This window comes from Coturnix japonica, chromosome 14, assembly GCF_001577835.2.
Source record: "Coturnix japonica isolate 7356 chromosome 14, Coturnix japonica 2.1, whole genome shotgun sequence".
NCBI lineage: Eukaryota > Metazoa > Chordata > Aves > Galliformes > Phasianidae > Coturnix > Coturnix japonica.
The window spans coordinates 7,403,275-7,418,291 of NC_029529.1; the positions used below are offsets into that span (position 1 = coordinate 7,403,275).

At 38.0% G+C, this 15,017-nt stretch overlaps 1 protein-coding gene across 3 annotated transcripts in view; it reads right to left on the reverse strand.

Moving 5' to 3' along the window:
* The window catches only part of MYH11 (myosin heavy chain 11), a 49,419-nt gene that overhangs the window by 1,508 nt on the left and 32,894 nt on the right, over positions 1-15,017 (reverse strand). For 2 of the 3 annotated variants that reach the window (XM_015876759.2, XM_032447580.1), the window contains 22 exons: positions 14,839-14,999; positions 13,898-14,006; positions 13,437-13,568; positions 12,950-13,156; positions 12,419-12,556; positions 11,675-11,798; positions 11,055-11,226; positions 10,298-10,510; positions 9,739-9,883; positions 9,448-9,654; positions 8,942-9,046; positions 8,688-8,840; positions 8,063-8,311; positions 7,596-7,808; positions 6,704-6,916; positions 5,968-6,129; positions 5,695-5,823; positions 5,197-5,285; positions 4,830-4,953; positions 4,461-4,669; positions 3,835-3,943; positions 3,087-3,259 (listed from right to left, as the gene is read on the reverse strand). In XM_015876759.2, coding sequence (XP_015732245.1) covers positions 3,087-3,259; positions 3,835-3,943; positions 4,461-4,669; positions 4,830-4,953; positions 5,197-5,285; positions 5,695-5,823; positions 5,968-6,129; positions 6,704-6,916; positions 7,596-7,808; positions 8,063-8,311; positions 8,688-8,840; positions 8,942-9,046; positions 9,448-9,654; positions 9,739-9,883; positions 10,298-10,510; positions 11,055-11,226; positions 11,675-11,798; positions 12,419-12,556; positions 12,950-13,156; positions 13,437-13,568; positions 13,898-14,006; positions 14,839-14,999 — 3,536 coding nt within the window. Of the gene's footprint in view, positions 1-2,031; positions 2,064-3,086; positions 3,260-3,834; positions 3,944-4,460; positions 4,670-4,829; positions 4,954-5,196; positions 5,286-5,694; positions 5,824-5,967; positions 6,130-6,703; positions 6,917-7,595; positions 7,809-8,062; positions 8,312-8,687; positions 8,841-8,941; positions 9,047-9,447; positions 9,655-9,738; positions 9,884-10,297; positions 10,511-11,054; positions 11,227-11,674; positions 11,799-12,418; positions 12,557-12,949; positions 13,157-13,436; positions 13,569-13,897; positions 14,007-14,838; positions 15,000-15,017 lie in introns of all 3 variants that reach the window. The other variant, XM_032447581.1, reaches the window with a different exon arrangement.

The following is a 15,017-nucleotide window of genomic DNA, read 5'->3' on the forward strand; positions in this document are numbered from 1 at the left end:
CCTCAAGGTTAATATTTTTGGGAGGTGTGAGCAAGTGAGGCAGAAGATGAGTATGTCTCATTGCTTGCGTGCTACAAAACGTTGGAGTTTTGTAACATGGCCTCTCACTTGCTCCTAATTAAGCAAACCTTTGTAAAGGCTTGAGACCACAGACATAAGCAACAAAATAAATTCATGATCACTGAATGTTATGCCAAAATTACTAATTTGGTATTAAAATATATCCAACTCCGCACTTTTGGGTACAGCAATCATGTGTAAATATTTAAAGGCTTGTCTTGTCCTTGCAAAAGACTAAGCCAGGTTTGTCCTTTCCGCAGCAGCTATTCAAGTTCAAAGTTCAATTTTCCATAGTAGGAATTAGATAAGAATGTTGGCTGGACTAATTTATTTTCGAGTACAAACCTGTGTTTCCAAGGTAGAACATACTGTGCACATGTGTAGCTTTTGTTTTGTTTTTCCAACCCTTTATAGTAACTTAATTTTGATGTGAGCAAGCAACTAGCTGGATAATAACACTTAAGATCTACTTCTTCTGAGATGTGTATTAGAATGCTCTAAGATAAGGGTATGTTTCTACTCTGTTGCATTTGACAGAGTAAACCAGCTGCATCTGCTAGTTTATGATGGCAGATATTTGTTACTAAGTTCTAGTTAGATCAATACATTTGTTAGATCTTGTCAATGAAGATCTCAGTCTTCACCAGGAAGAGCTCTTTAGCTCCATCCCCTCCTTGGGCTCTGCTATCTAAACTTATATACAAGGCATGTATCAAATGACTTTTTACACTCTTGTAGTTTGCAGAAGAACTAGAAAAGAACATGTTACTGATGGAGAGTAACAGAAAGAGTGTAACCAAGTCTTGTTAAAAAAGTGAACTTTCATCAAATTGATATTGGTCCTGTTCATAAATAGTTTTTAAGTCTGTTAATCCAAAACAGGTTTATGGCTTCAATAATTTTCTTGTGATCATTTGCATCAGTACGTTTAGAGTAATGCGTACAGCTGAGGCAAGCCCTAAGCATTAGTGTTTTGCTTAGCATCTATTTAGTCTACCTTTGAACAAGTGCTACTGGAGTGATGCTTGAATCACGCTCTGGGAAAATTAGGCTGACTAAGAGGCACATGCAAGGACAAGACAGCTTCTTTAAATATTTGTGTATTCACAGCGAAATTCAGCATATGTAAAATAGAAGATATACAAATATTACAAGGCAGTAGCTCTTTAATTTTTGCAACAGCAGGTGTTACTCCTACTTCTAGAGGATGTGATGAAGTGTAATGTAACGCTGTGCTGTATTACAGTGTTCATGTTAATTTCTGTGTCTGTGCTTTATGTTTCAGTAGCAGTAGACAAGCAACACACTGTAGACAAGCAAGGTAATGTCTGCAAAATATCTTAAAAAGCCTTAGTAATAGCTATTTGTAAGCAACCACAGGCACAGAGTGCTATGTAACAAAAGGCACAGTTTCCTTTTATTCACGATTGGATGGCTTAAATGTGTAATAAACCACATGCAAACAAGGTATTCTAAAATCTCGTGAATTAGGTAGGGTCTTACCTTAGAGTCAACATTACAATATGCTTAAGAAATAACGTGAAACACTTAACATGCTGTGACACTTCATGTTCATTCGTGCTTTTAATCAATTTTGCTAATTAATCGTGTATTTGATTTGCAAATTTTTCATCTTTGGCTGTAAACAGGTGCAAAACAACAAAGACAATTGACATGCAGAAAATGTCAGAGTACTTCACTGGGTACTCTGTTGGTAGAGCTTATAAAAAGTGAGAATGCAACACTGGTAAGTCTACGACAGTACATAGCCTACTTTGTAAGAAAGTTGTATCACTGATGAACAGCTGATGGTAGCTAGATTATTGTAATATTTGTCTCTCTTTAAAAAAAATTTAATGCCAAGATATCCAAGCCTTCACAGTTTGCAGAAACCTCACATAATTTTTACTTGGGCCAAAGAAAATGGAATTTGTACAACACAAGCTAGCTGCAAAGTTGAAGGCATGGTACCTGCTTAGTCATGCGAAGGTTCCTGTGTCCCTCTGAAACAGAGATAAAGAATCCCGGGCAGTTATACTAAGCACATTGTCATGATCAGAGGTAGGTATATTACTTTTAAATAATTAAACAAAGTACATTACCGCCAATTACAGTACATTCAGGTCAAACAAAAATAATCTGCTATTCAATGTAAATATCCTTTTCTATGTAAATGGGCTGGATGCAGCAGCTATTTTGTAATGCAGCCAGCAGTGTGTACCAACCAAGGTGGTGCTAATAGAAAAGGCTACCACATCCCTAACTCTTTGCTTTGAAGTAAGTATCCACATCTGAAGGTGCATGCATGTCAATGGCAAAACTCAACTACAGCAGCAAGAACACAACTAGGCAGGTGCTTTAGTTTCATTTGAATTGCTTTTTGTTTTTAGGTAGAAAGTAGAGTTCCACAGTTTGATGAAGCAGATACAGAAATTTCCTATAAATCGTCAGCCTGTGTTTCAGTGACTTGGTGTTTTCAGACCCAACAAGTGCAGGAAAACTCGGGTATGTATCTGACTGATCACAGCTTTATCTTTTTCCCAGTCAGTTTTAATAAGAAAAATGCAAAAGAATATTTTGGTCTTTCCTTGGTCTTTTGACCCTATATAAGGAAAGGTGAGTCCAGAACCTTTTGAATGAGAGTTGTATAATGTTCTTTGCCTTTTTCTGCCTGTGAAGATATATATATATATATATATGTGAAGAAATATATACAGCCATAGAAGTATTTTCAAAAGCAACCAAGCCTAATTTTGTTCCTATTTAAGCCAATAGGAGTTTCAGATAGAAAAATAGTAAGGCCTATGCCATGTTGTCACAGTTGTTGATCTCACAGCTAAAATCTTAAGACTATTGCAGTCCATGATATGCACTTCACCTTCTGACTTTGGCCTATTGTTGCATTTGCCAAGCTAATACTGCAAGGTTACACCTTATCTGTGTCTGTTACTTGACTAGATTATTTTATTTTTCACTTCTTTAGTTTAATACTAAATTTCAATTTTTCTCAAACAGAAGCACTCTACCTTAGCTTGCTCTTCAGTGCTGCAACCTCCCGGCCCAGGGCCTCGTTGCTCTCAGTAGCTTCATCCAGCTCTCTCTGCAGCTTCCTGCGGTTTGCGTTGATACGCTGAGACTCTTCCTCAGCCTCCTCCAGCTGCCTTTTCAGTTGCTTGAGTCGTAGGTTGCCCTTTTCGGCCTGCAAGAAAAAATTAAAGTAATTCTTCAAGTTGAAATACATCTGATAGCTTTAGATTTTCATTGAAATTTCATATTTCTATTGAGGGTTTTCTCCTCTATCAAAGGCAAAATTTAAAATCTAAGAAGATAAATATAACTACTTTGTGGGAGTTCAGTGTTCTGATGCAAACTTGTTTATTTTGCTACACAGTCCTGACTCTGCATTTCTGTTTTGCAGGTTGATAAATGGTATGTAAAGTTAAATCCCTCAATAGGGTATAAAATGTGATCATGGTCTCCATCCATGTACCAAAAGGGATGTTGTGCAGAGTCCTATATATCACGTGTATAGTCAGACTGTTGCAGCTGGTTTATTGATGAGGACTGGTGCTTTGGCACTTGTATCAGCATGAAAGAAAAATCAAATTGTCACATCTTTTAGCAGAAGGCTTTATGGCTGTCCTAGCACGGACCTTTCTTTGAGGCATAACATGAAATCTTGCTTTCTTAGGAAAGGTAGAAACCTGAAAACTTTCAGTAAAACTTGAAAATGTCTGTGTCCCTGACTAAGACCCTTATGATGCAGACTCATACCTGATCTTTGTATTGCTCTGCTTGTTTTCTCTCGTCCTCCACCTGCAGCAGTGCGTCCTTCAGTTTCTTGTCCTTCTGGCGTAATGTCTTGGCTGCAGCCTGCTTGTCTCTGCAAACGACAATGCAACATTTGGTAATGTGGCACCAAGGAACCACATGGTAAAGACCTATCTGAAAGTAATAGATGAATTCTAAGCAAAATGTAAAAGGTCTTCTGTTTAAAAAACAAACAAAAAGCAATGAGAAAAAAACGATATGCTTTTGCTGCATGATAAAGTCTTGAGCAGATAGGGAGATCTACTAAAACAAAAACTGACTTCCTTTGGAAATAGTCCTACAAACGGTACAGTGTATAACAGAGGATCTGCAAGGGTCACGTGGCAAAGTAGGGGGGTGGATTCTTGCCGTATTAGTAGAACTTCTCATCAATAAAATGGTTGTTACTCAGAATCTGTAACAACCCCAATTAGTGGCCATGTCTCTAAGGAATGTTTTGTGGGGAGAGCATTTACCAAATATTAATGGTACTGAGAACTTGATGACACAAATCATATATGCATTTGTTTACTTAGTCTCATTAACTAGAACAGTAAATGGGTGTCTATGCCCTCTGCAAACCTAAGTACCTGGCCTCCTGTTCCAATTGCTCCTCAAGAGAAGCAATTTTGGCCTCCAGAGCAGCAATTGTGCTTTTGAATTTAGATTTCACAGTTCCCTCCATCTCTTGCAGTTTACTCCTCAGCTCTTTGTTCTGCCTCTCCAGTTGCTGCCTGGCATTTTCATTCTTCTGTGCGGTTGCTCGTTCTGTTGCCAGCTCGTTGTTCAGTTGCTCTGCCTGCAAGGGCAAGAATGGATGCTGTCAAAAGCGCTATGTACTTTCAGGGTAATGACAGGTGATGGTTCATGGTGGCAGTTCTCCAAATATATTTTCAAAGCCATAAATAACTTTCACTGGAATGCAAACAAAGCGACACACGTGCTGAAATGAACTCTACCTGCTGCACTGCTTTCCTCATGCGATCACTCATTGCCTCTATGTTGCCATGCTCCTCATCTAGCTCTTCCTCCAGCTGGGCAATTCTTGCCTCTAGGCGCCGTTTCTCGTCCTGTAGGCTCGTTCTGTAAGTTTAAATTTAAGAAGTGTATAGTTATGGGTCCAACCAATTGAACATGTCTAAAGCTATTAGGAACTACCTATTATTCATAAAGAAAAGAAAATCAGATAATGAAACCAATCAGATGGGTACATGTTGTATTGTCAATATTGGATGTCTGTTGGGACAGGAATATACCTTTTCTTGGCATCCATGCAATTTTCAGCAGTATGCTCACAGCTCTGTGAATAATCCAGTTTATTCTTACCTTCCAGAAGTAGCACTTGCAAGTTCCTCTGCCATCTCTTCTTTCTCCAGATCTGCTTGTTTGCGAGCTCTCTCTGCAGCAGCCAGATCCTAGGAGTGAAGGAAAAGGCAGTATAGTAAAGAAAGGAGCAAGTGTTCTGACAAAGTAACACAACTGTGAACTCTAAAACTGGTTTAAGCTGGGTTGTCTGGTTAGTGGAATAAACTCTTAAATCATAAATGCCAGGGAAGAATTTATAGCTACTTAGAACAACTTGTATTGGATGGTAGAGTTCATTTCCCTTTAAACCTGAATTATGCTTTCCTCCACGGTGTTTTTTTTCCCATCTTGACCTGGCTGTGCTCAGATGTATATCCAGCAACTCCACTGCAGTGCATGAATCTTATTTCAAATTTTAATTTTCCATCTCTAGCTATTATATAATGTTAATGCAGTTTTATCTAGCTACTGAAGATCATGTATATTCTGTGTAATTCTGCCTTAGAAGTTTTGTTTTACCTCTTGAAGCTGGATGAGTTCAGCTTCCAGGTTCTTGGCTTTCTTCTCATTTTCTCTGGCTGTAGCAAATATTTCTTCTCTGGCAGCCCGTGCATCATCCAGGTCTCGCTGGTAGTCCTTCATCTGAGCCTTGTTGAAGAGAATAACACAAGTTTATTTTTGTCTGGTTTTACTACAGTTTCAGTATAAAGTATGCACATGTCAACAAACTTTCATGCTATGTCTGTACAAAAGACAGCAATAGAAAAATGTGAATCTGTGGGTCTTACATACCTGTAGTTTGCGAAGTTGTTTGATGGCTTCTTCCCGAGCTTTGTTAGCAGAATCAACTTGGCTTTCTAGATCTTTGCAATCAACCTCCAGCTTCTTTTTGGCTGCAGCTGCCAGGGCACGTTGCTTCCTCTCATCTTCCAGTTCTGTTTCATATTCATGGAGCTGATCATTAGAGAAGATATGTTTAGAAAGCATCCTTGAATACTCCTAAACACTCTGTGTATCTATTTTGATATTACTAGCAGTTAAAATGCATTCCCATTTTGTTCAAAAATTGAAGATTCTCCAAAGGAGTCAGCAATGTGGTCTGTACTTGTGGAAAGAAGATGACTATGGGATTCCTCCTTGCTGTAACAACACTAACATGCCAATAAGCTCTGTCCTGTCTGTTTCCCTTTCCAATGCTTTGGTATCTGTTTCATGTACTATGGGAAGGAAGATGTATCAGAAGCTGTCTTATTTCACTTGCTCTGAGAACACAGGAAAAGTAGTATTTACTGTGCAAGGGAAAATAATTCATGTGTGTTACATTGTATTGACAGTAGTGTTGACTTGCTACATCTCTTAGCAATTGTGCTACTGAAATACTAAATGTAACGCTGTTATGCTATCTTTACTATAATAGGAAGAAAACATTATCTATATATAAAGTGCTTTAGTAATAGCATGAGGCTGGGGACATCCAGGTTTTTTTTTGTTTTGTTTTGTTACAGTGTCTGTAATAGTTAAATGATACCTGTTTAAGGAGTTGTCTCTTCTTCTCCTCATTCTGTTCATCTCTGGCTTGTAAATCTCTTTCAAACTGGCTTTTCATGGCTTGCATATTAACTTCCAACCTGAGTTTGGCATCTTCAGCAGCCTGTAACTCATCCTCTAACTCTTCTAATTGTGTCTTCATCTCTTCTACTTGCTGTTCAAGTGTCCGTTTAGACTTCTCCAATTCATGGACCTTTTGGGCAATGAAAAATTTATAGATTTGTTATACAAAAATAAATCCGGTTAAACCCAGCTTATTTTCTATGTAGGCCACATTTGGAAATATCAGCTGTGGACAGCAAGTGAGCTAATTTGAGCTAATTGCATTTTTTGTATACTTAGTCTCCCTTGAAACAACCTGAGATTCCTTACACTTTATTACATACTGATTTTAATTGGTCAAGTATCGTCACTGATTTTAGTTAAAGTATTAGAAGTGATATTATCACTGTAATAAAAGAAGTAATTGGCAATGTAACAGTGGAAATTTGCTGCAGCTATATTAATGTTAATATAATTAATATGTTAAGCTAGTAGTGAAGTCAAATATAATCATTAAAATGAAATTTGCAGAGTTTACCACTTGAAAGTTATTTATTAAATTACTAAATGAATTAGAAAGTCTTTAATATTCTTAGAAATCAATCTTCAGGCTTGAAGCCATGTTAAGAATAAAAGTAACACACAGTTACTTTGCCAGATCTCTTGAAGGTTTGGACACAAATGGAATAAACTTGGAGTTCTGCACAAAATACCTGATCTTGCTGAAAGGATTTGTGTGCTACAGAAAACTTCCCACACTGAAAACAATTATCTGTTTGTGAGCTGCTGTTCTAAGTTATTGTGGAAATCATTCTGAGCCCCAAACTTACATTCTTGCCAACATCATCTTTGGAGCTAACAAGATCTTCCATTTCAGCCTTCAACATTTTGTTTGTTCTCTCCAGTTCTTCTTTGGCTTCCAATGCCTCTTCAAGTGCACGGGCCAAGGACAGAGCCTTTGTTTCCTTTTCTCTAGCTTCAGCTTCTGCTCTGTCCCTTTCGTCTGCGTATTTTGAAGAGATGTTTTTCTCTTCAGCCAGCATCTATAAAAAGGTAGTACGCATATAGTAATATTAGTATAAGTTTTTTTTTTTTCTTTTTAGTTGATAATGACAGTGAAATCTGCATTTTGATTAATGCATATAAATAGAATTTAACTGCTATATGGTATTTTTCATTCAAGTTTAGCTTCTTTTTTGATCCTGCTTTATCTTTCACTATCATCTTTCAGGTGATTCCCTGTGAGTCACAGAGAAGTCAGGTGACAACACAGCAAAGGAGAATCTTAAATCCACACCTGATCAAACTTCTTCTGCTTCTTCTCCAGGTTGGAGACCAGCTGACGCTGGTTATCTAAGTCCACCACCAGGTCATCCAGCTCCTGCTGGAGTCTGTTCTTGGTTTTTTCCAGTTTGTCATAAGAAGCAGCTTTTTCCTCAAACTGTTGTGTGAGACTTTCAATTTCCTTCTGCAGTTTCTTTTTACCTTCTTCCATAGTTTCTACTGTAGCAGTAAATTCTTGTAGCTTCTTCTTGGAGTCGGAGAGCTAAAATTTGAATTCAGAGAAGAAAACTTTATGTCAGTGACTACAAAGCTTGGCATAAAAGGGGACTAGGAGAAAACTGAGACCACAGAACCTCTAATTTGACTCAGGCAGACAACCTCTAATTTGACTTGGCAGACTACCTGCCTAGTATGCACATACGGGCCTAGTGTGAAAAACTGCCATGGGACATCTTTAATATATACTTATGCTAAATAAGTACTAGAAGTCCTCTGTCTCCATTGATGCCATCTGGGCTAACAATGTGAGTTCCTGAATATTTGTATTTTGTGCTAGGATAGTTCTACCTGTCTGAAGCCTCTGGAATTACTGATGAAACTTGATGATAGAGTTAATGATTTAGGTATGGCACGGATACCTGTATTGTCAGTGTAGAAATATGTCTCTCCAGATTTTGTTTTGCTTCTACTTCTTCATCCAACTGCTCCTGCAAGCTGTTCTTATCATCCTCTAACTGACGAAGCTTTGTAGACACATTCAACTTCTGCCGTGTTTCTTCCTGAAGCAGCTCCTACAGCAATCACATCAACCAGCAAGACAGTCATTAGCTGAGGTCTTCTTATAGCATATTCCTTAAAATTGTAGGTGAGCTGTTACTAGATACTAGTTTACCTGTGTATCTTGTAGCTGAGATCCTAAGGTTGCCACATCTTTAGTTAATTTGATGTTCTTGCTTTCTGCTTCATTGAGCAAACTGGTAACATTTTCAACCTCAATCTGTGAGAGACCAAAGTGAAAACACTCAGTTATTTTGTGCAACTTTAACAACTTCCCCCACTTTTAGTTTGCTCTAGATTGAAGTCTTAATGTTTGAACAGGTTCTGAATATGCAGCACTGTTACTGAAACAGTGGTGGCGTTACACAACATGGGGAATCCTAAGACTAAGAGCTCTCAGTTCCATGAGTGGTTATAATTGTTTAACAGTGTGGGAACTGAAATAGGAGCCTTAAAATTGAACCCTTCCCCAATCCTTCCAAAAGAAAAAAAAGGAAAAGGAGCATTCTGACTGAAGTCAATAGGGCAAGGATTCCTCCAGACGTACCTCCTTATGAACTTAGTCTAACTGGTCTACTCAAGTCCAAGGTGACATAGTAATAGCTCAAACCCCACTCTTACCTGTAGTTTGTGAACTTTTTCATTGAGTTCTGTCCGGACACGCTCTCCATCACTGTATTTAGACTGTAAATCTTGCAGCTGTACTTCCAGCTTCTTCTTTTTGTGCTCTATGTCTTGTTTGGCATTACTCAGGCTCCTGATTTCATTAGCCAGATCAGCATTATCTTTTTCCAGTGTCTGTTTGGTCTTATCCAAGTTTGCTTTAGCCTACAAACATGAAGAAAGAGTTTTCTGTAAAAGGAATTCATATTACTTAGTGGATGGTTATCAATAGGATGAGTTGCTATTTACCCGTTTAAATTGCTCAAGCTGCTCTGTTAGTTCTTCCACAGCTTGAGTGTGCTTTTGTCTCATCTCCTGGACTTGGGCTTCATGAGTTCGAGTCTCCTCCTCCAAAGCTTTCTTCAGCACAGTGACCTCTTGTTCACGCTTTGCTCTGCAAGAAGACGCACATAAATGAGCACGTAAGAATGTTCCAGTCACTGGGAAAATGGCACTCCAACATAGCTGTAAAGTCAGTCTAGTTATGCTTCATATTGCGAGAAAGCAAAAATGAATTTACAGGAATTCTGTGAGGTAATTTTCACAGGACATATGACAGACAAGATCAGAAGAGTGTTGTACTGAGATCAGTTAACAAAACTGTGGTCCCTGAAATGTGAAACATCAGGAGAAAAGAGTTATGACTGTTAAGTACAAGACTGAATTATTAAGGTGCCTAAGATAGAAAGCTATTTACCTAGCTCCAGGGAAAAAAAAATCTAGGTAACCTGAATTAGATTGTCTATATGTTGGAGACAATCACTATGAGAGTTTAGAATTGTTCCATCTGTGGGCAAAGTCTTCATACCTGAGCTCTTGCTGGGTGGCTGTGGTATCCAAAGTATCTTCAAGCTCCGTCTTAAGAGCCTCCAGCTCTTCACCTAGGTCTCTCTTCTGTTTTTCTGCTTTGTTTCTTGCAGCTTTCTCAGATTCCAAGTCTTCCTGGAGATCAGAGATTTGAGATTCCAATTCTCGGATCTTCTTGAGGGCGTTGTTCTTCTGACTAGTTTCATCTTCAAGCCTGGAAAGAAAGTATTTAATTTTCTATATTAAAAAGTATGATTTCACTTCCAGGATATCGCTGTACAGAGATTAAAGATTTATGTTCAAGGTGCAATTTTAATCTTAATAAACTGGAAATATTTAGTTTTACATGATCACTTCAGTAGGAACCGTGGTTTATCTATGTATTTGGATATCTCCCTCTATCTATTAAGACAGTATGTGAAAAACTGTACATTATTTGTGAATACTATATGTTTATACTGTGTTATATCTAATGTTACACAATGACTGGAATGCATTAAAGTCAGACACTTAAGTAATTTCTGCTTTTTGCCTATCAACGATGTTGCTACTTTTTATTCTTTACTTGGTAGTGCTACTCAGACTGCTGGGAAGAAGTGTTTTCATTGCTGTCTGGGCATAAGGTTGTTTATGAAAAAGCAATAGTATAAATATTTTCAGCAGAAAGGCAGGCAGGATGTACTCGGTGTCTGGAAAGGAATGAGATATATGTCTCAGCCTGGGATTTTTAACTTATGCATAGATTCAGGAGCAAATACCTGGCTAGAGCAGCCTGCAGCTCTTCCTCCTTTTTGGCTAGCTGTGCCTTCAGCTCAGCAATTTGTGCCTGGAGCTCCGCAATCTGCTCATGCAGATCACTTGATTCTCCTTCCAACTTCCTCTTTGTTTTCTCCAGTTCTTGTCTGCTTTTCTCTTCCTTTTTCAGTCGCACTGAAAACATAAAGATTTAGGTCATGAAAGAGGGTTAGTGCAAGCAGCTCTCATCTGATCTTGAACTTGGATGCAAAAATGTTCTGGTCTTCAGTGAGGCTGTACATTTAAGTGCAAATTATTGTCTTTCTGAAGCAACATGCAATACCTTGCTGTCATCTCTTATTTCCAGCCACTAAAAAAACCCCGTATATTTCTCTCTCTCCAAAAACACTTTTTTCCCACCCCAACTTCCACTCCTCTACTCTTTATATATATAAAGAGAAGCTATCTATGGCTTATGCATCTTGGGATTTCCATGGTTGTTCACAAAATGGTTTCAGCATATGAATATGGATAACACAGATTTTAGAAGTTCGCTCCACATGCTCTTTAGGGATTTATTGTTGTTTATTTTTTATATATAGCGATGCAAATATCTGACATAAAACATCTTTATTCATATTACCTTCCAGTTCTGAAATCATAGATTCATGTTTGTTTTTCAGCTTTGTGAGATTTTTGGCTTTTTCTTCCTCTTCTGCAAGATTTGTTGTTAGGTCACTTACTCTTTCCTCAAGGAGTTTTCTTTCCTGAAGAAGGATAAAATAGTCTTGTTAACAGAACTGTCTGTCATTGGTCATCATGAAGCATCTCTATACCAAATAAAAAATGTCCAGTATACTGCCTTTGGATGCTCTGAGATTGTAGCAGTGTGTTTCCGTTTGTTGAGTACAGAGGGACTGGGAAGCGGTATTGAAACTTCCCATATTCTCTAATCTGCTGTCATTAGAACCTTGTGCTCATTTTGGCTGGTAACTTAGTAGTGTAGTTCAGAGGAGTATCCCCTTCGAGAAGTACTTGAACACAATACGTGCTTACTCCCAGTTTTGATCATGAAGTTTGGTTGAAAAGTTGAGACACGTTCCACTGATTGTGCTTGACTACTGTGGGGATTTTCTTTAAGATACACCTTACCTTAGGTTACCACAGGGGACCTCAATAATAGTATTTTTCAGAGTTCTGAACTGTTCAAAAAAGCATGGGAAAATTACCAGAAACTTGTACAATACAGGCTGGCCCGATAGTCTGGTGAATACTTACACATGAAACTCAATAATCAGAAGTATTCCTTTTCCTCTTCTAGCTATAGAGATTTTCTCTCATCCTGTGCTATTTTCACAAAGCAAGGAAATGGACCCACAGTGCTTACCTTTGTTAGCTTGTTATTCTGATCTTCCATTATAAGAATATCATCTTCCATTTTCTTTATCTTGCCATCTGCTGTAACTTTTTCAAGTTGTAGTTTCTGTCTTGCGGCTTCTTCTTCTTCCAGCTGTTCCTCCAGGTCCTTTGAAAGGAAAAAGAAATTATGAATTCTGGAAATAAAATACAATTTAAATTACGGGAAATGCATAATGTTTGACAGTCTGTGTGGGGTATGTTATGGACTTGGTTGTTTTTACTAAGAAGTAGATGATCTGTAATACTTTTTGACTTAGATTTACTGAAACCGTTGTGTTTCTTTTTTTTATACAGAAAATAATTTAAAGTTGGGGTAGGGAAAGATGATTTATAAAGAATTCTGGAGGAAATTGTGTAAATCTGTTACTACTTCAGTGGCACAAACACATTCTAGTAAGGGCTGCATAGCAAGGTCTTTCATTGGCAAACCTCAGGTCCTATTTCCTGCTGTTACTGAGATGCAAGTGACTGTGTCTGTTTGTTGCTTATGCTTCCTTACCAGCATTTGTTGTTGCATCTTTTTCTTTTCTGCCTGCAACTGTTGGCTGCGTTCCTCCTCTTCCTCAATTCTGGCCTCCATCTCATGCAGAATCTCTTCCAGCTCTTGTTTTTTTGCAGCTAAACGGACTCTCATCTCTTCAGCTTCAGCATACAGTTCAGTTTCTGCCTGCAGTTTCTCCTGAAGGAGGTTCTTTTCTTCACAAAGCTATGGAGACAAATTGTATAGGCTGTTAAAATTTAGATTGCAAGTTGTCCCCATGGTGTCTTTATAGTAGTCATAATATACATGTAGGTAGCTGTACCACCGGTCTTTCTGCAGATACTAGGCTTCTGCTGGAATTATTGGGAGTTTGCACAGAACTTTTATTCTGGACCATTGCTATGAATACAATCATAAGTACAAAGAAAACAGACCTCTTCTAATATGTTCTGGAAATAGTGAGACATTGGCTAATACTGTGGAGAGGCTTAAATCTGTCAGTCACCTGGGTGTGCTTCTGTTCCAGTTCCTTCAGTTCAGCCTCGGCTTTCTGTTGTCTTTCCTTAGTTCTTTGCAATTCTTCATCCTTGGCCTGCATTTCTTCCTCTTGGCGGGTGACCTGTAGCAGTGGTTTCACCTGAAAACAAAAAGAAAATTAAGAATCATACCATGATTCTTAATTATATTATATAAGATAAATATAAGATATTTATATTATATTATATTATATATATTTTATTATATTATATAAGATAATATATTATATATATTATATAAGATAAAACTAACTGTAATAGTGTTATAAGAATATCCAGTGTATCTTTTAATCCAAACTTCTGTGAAGCTAATGAAGCTCTTGCTGTCATCTGTGATGCACTGGAGCAGGGAGGGTGCCTGACATGACTTGTTGTCTTGTGCAGTCAATTACTTTTCCAAAGCTGAGATTCACAGACAACAGTTACTCACTTTGGTGAACAGTCTCCACCATTGCCAGTTCCTCAGCTTCAGGTAAGCAGCACAATTTCTTTGGATAACCTTCATTGCAGTCAGCTGTTGCTGTCTCTTGGCAAAGGCCCTGTGATAAGAAACATAAAGAGAATTTGTTTAGTCTGAGAATATAAACTGTAAGACAAACATATTAAGCAAAGAAGCTATGGCATGAGACTGCTAATTTGAGAGGTTTGCACAAGTTCTTCTGTCACTTAAACAGTGCCTTTGCATCTCTGTTTAGATTCCCAGTATTTTATTTAGACTGTGTTTTGTTTTTGTTTTGTCGTTGTTTCTTTCTGTTTGTGCCCAGTAGATAGGCACAAACCAGAAAGTATGCATATAGTTCTGAATATGAAGTATATGGGCAATAAGAGCACACATTGGTTATCATTGTTGAAATGTACTACAATTTTGAAAGCCATGGTAGCGTGCAGAAAAAGGCTATTGCTGTTAATAGTTCTGTGATGTGTATTAACTAAGATTATGCCAAGTGACTCCAGTGAGTGCTTTGTGCTCTGTGTCAGAAATGATGTTTTGTTTTACAAATGCCAGTGGTGCTGCTATTTGTACCATAACGGTGCAAAAGATTCCAGATATAGACTATAATGCACCTTGTCCCACTAGCACATTTAACCTGTTTAAAAGACAGGTTGCTGCCTTGAATGCTTACTGTATGGAGGGTTTAAGTAGTCTCACAATGTAATTGTGTCTCTATAACTGTACTGGTAAGCTACTTCTGAGCAAGAAGCAGGTACTTTTAGGTAAACATTGAACACAAGTTGAATTCCAAAGCAATACTTGCAAAAGTAGCTAATAATAAAACGTCTGAATATCTCCAGTTTGTTATACAGAGAACCAAAGGCTACTTTAATTACCTCACTGCCAAAGAGATTTTTTTGGTTAGTACATATTCTTACTTTCTTGCTAGGTAGCCTCGGCACTGAGCCTGGAAAGCAATAATGACGTCTGTGATCTTCAGGTCTCTCTCTTCTTCCAGGTGTGCCAGAACACCAGTTCTGAAGAAGATTTTACTCTGTCCAATTCTGTACAAGTTGGGATCAAGTTCCAGTGCTTTGATCTGGAGGAAAACAGGGAT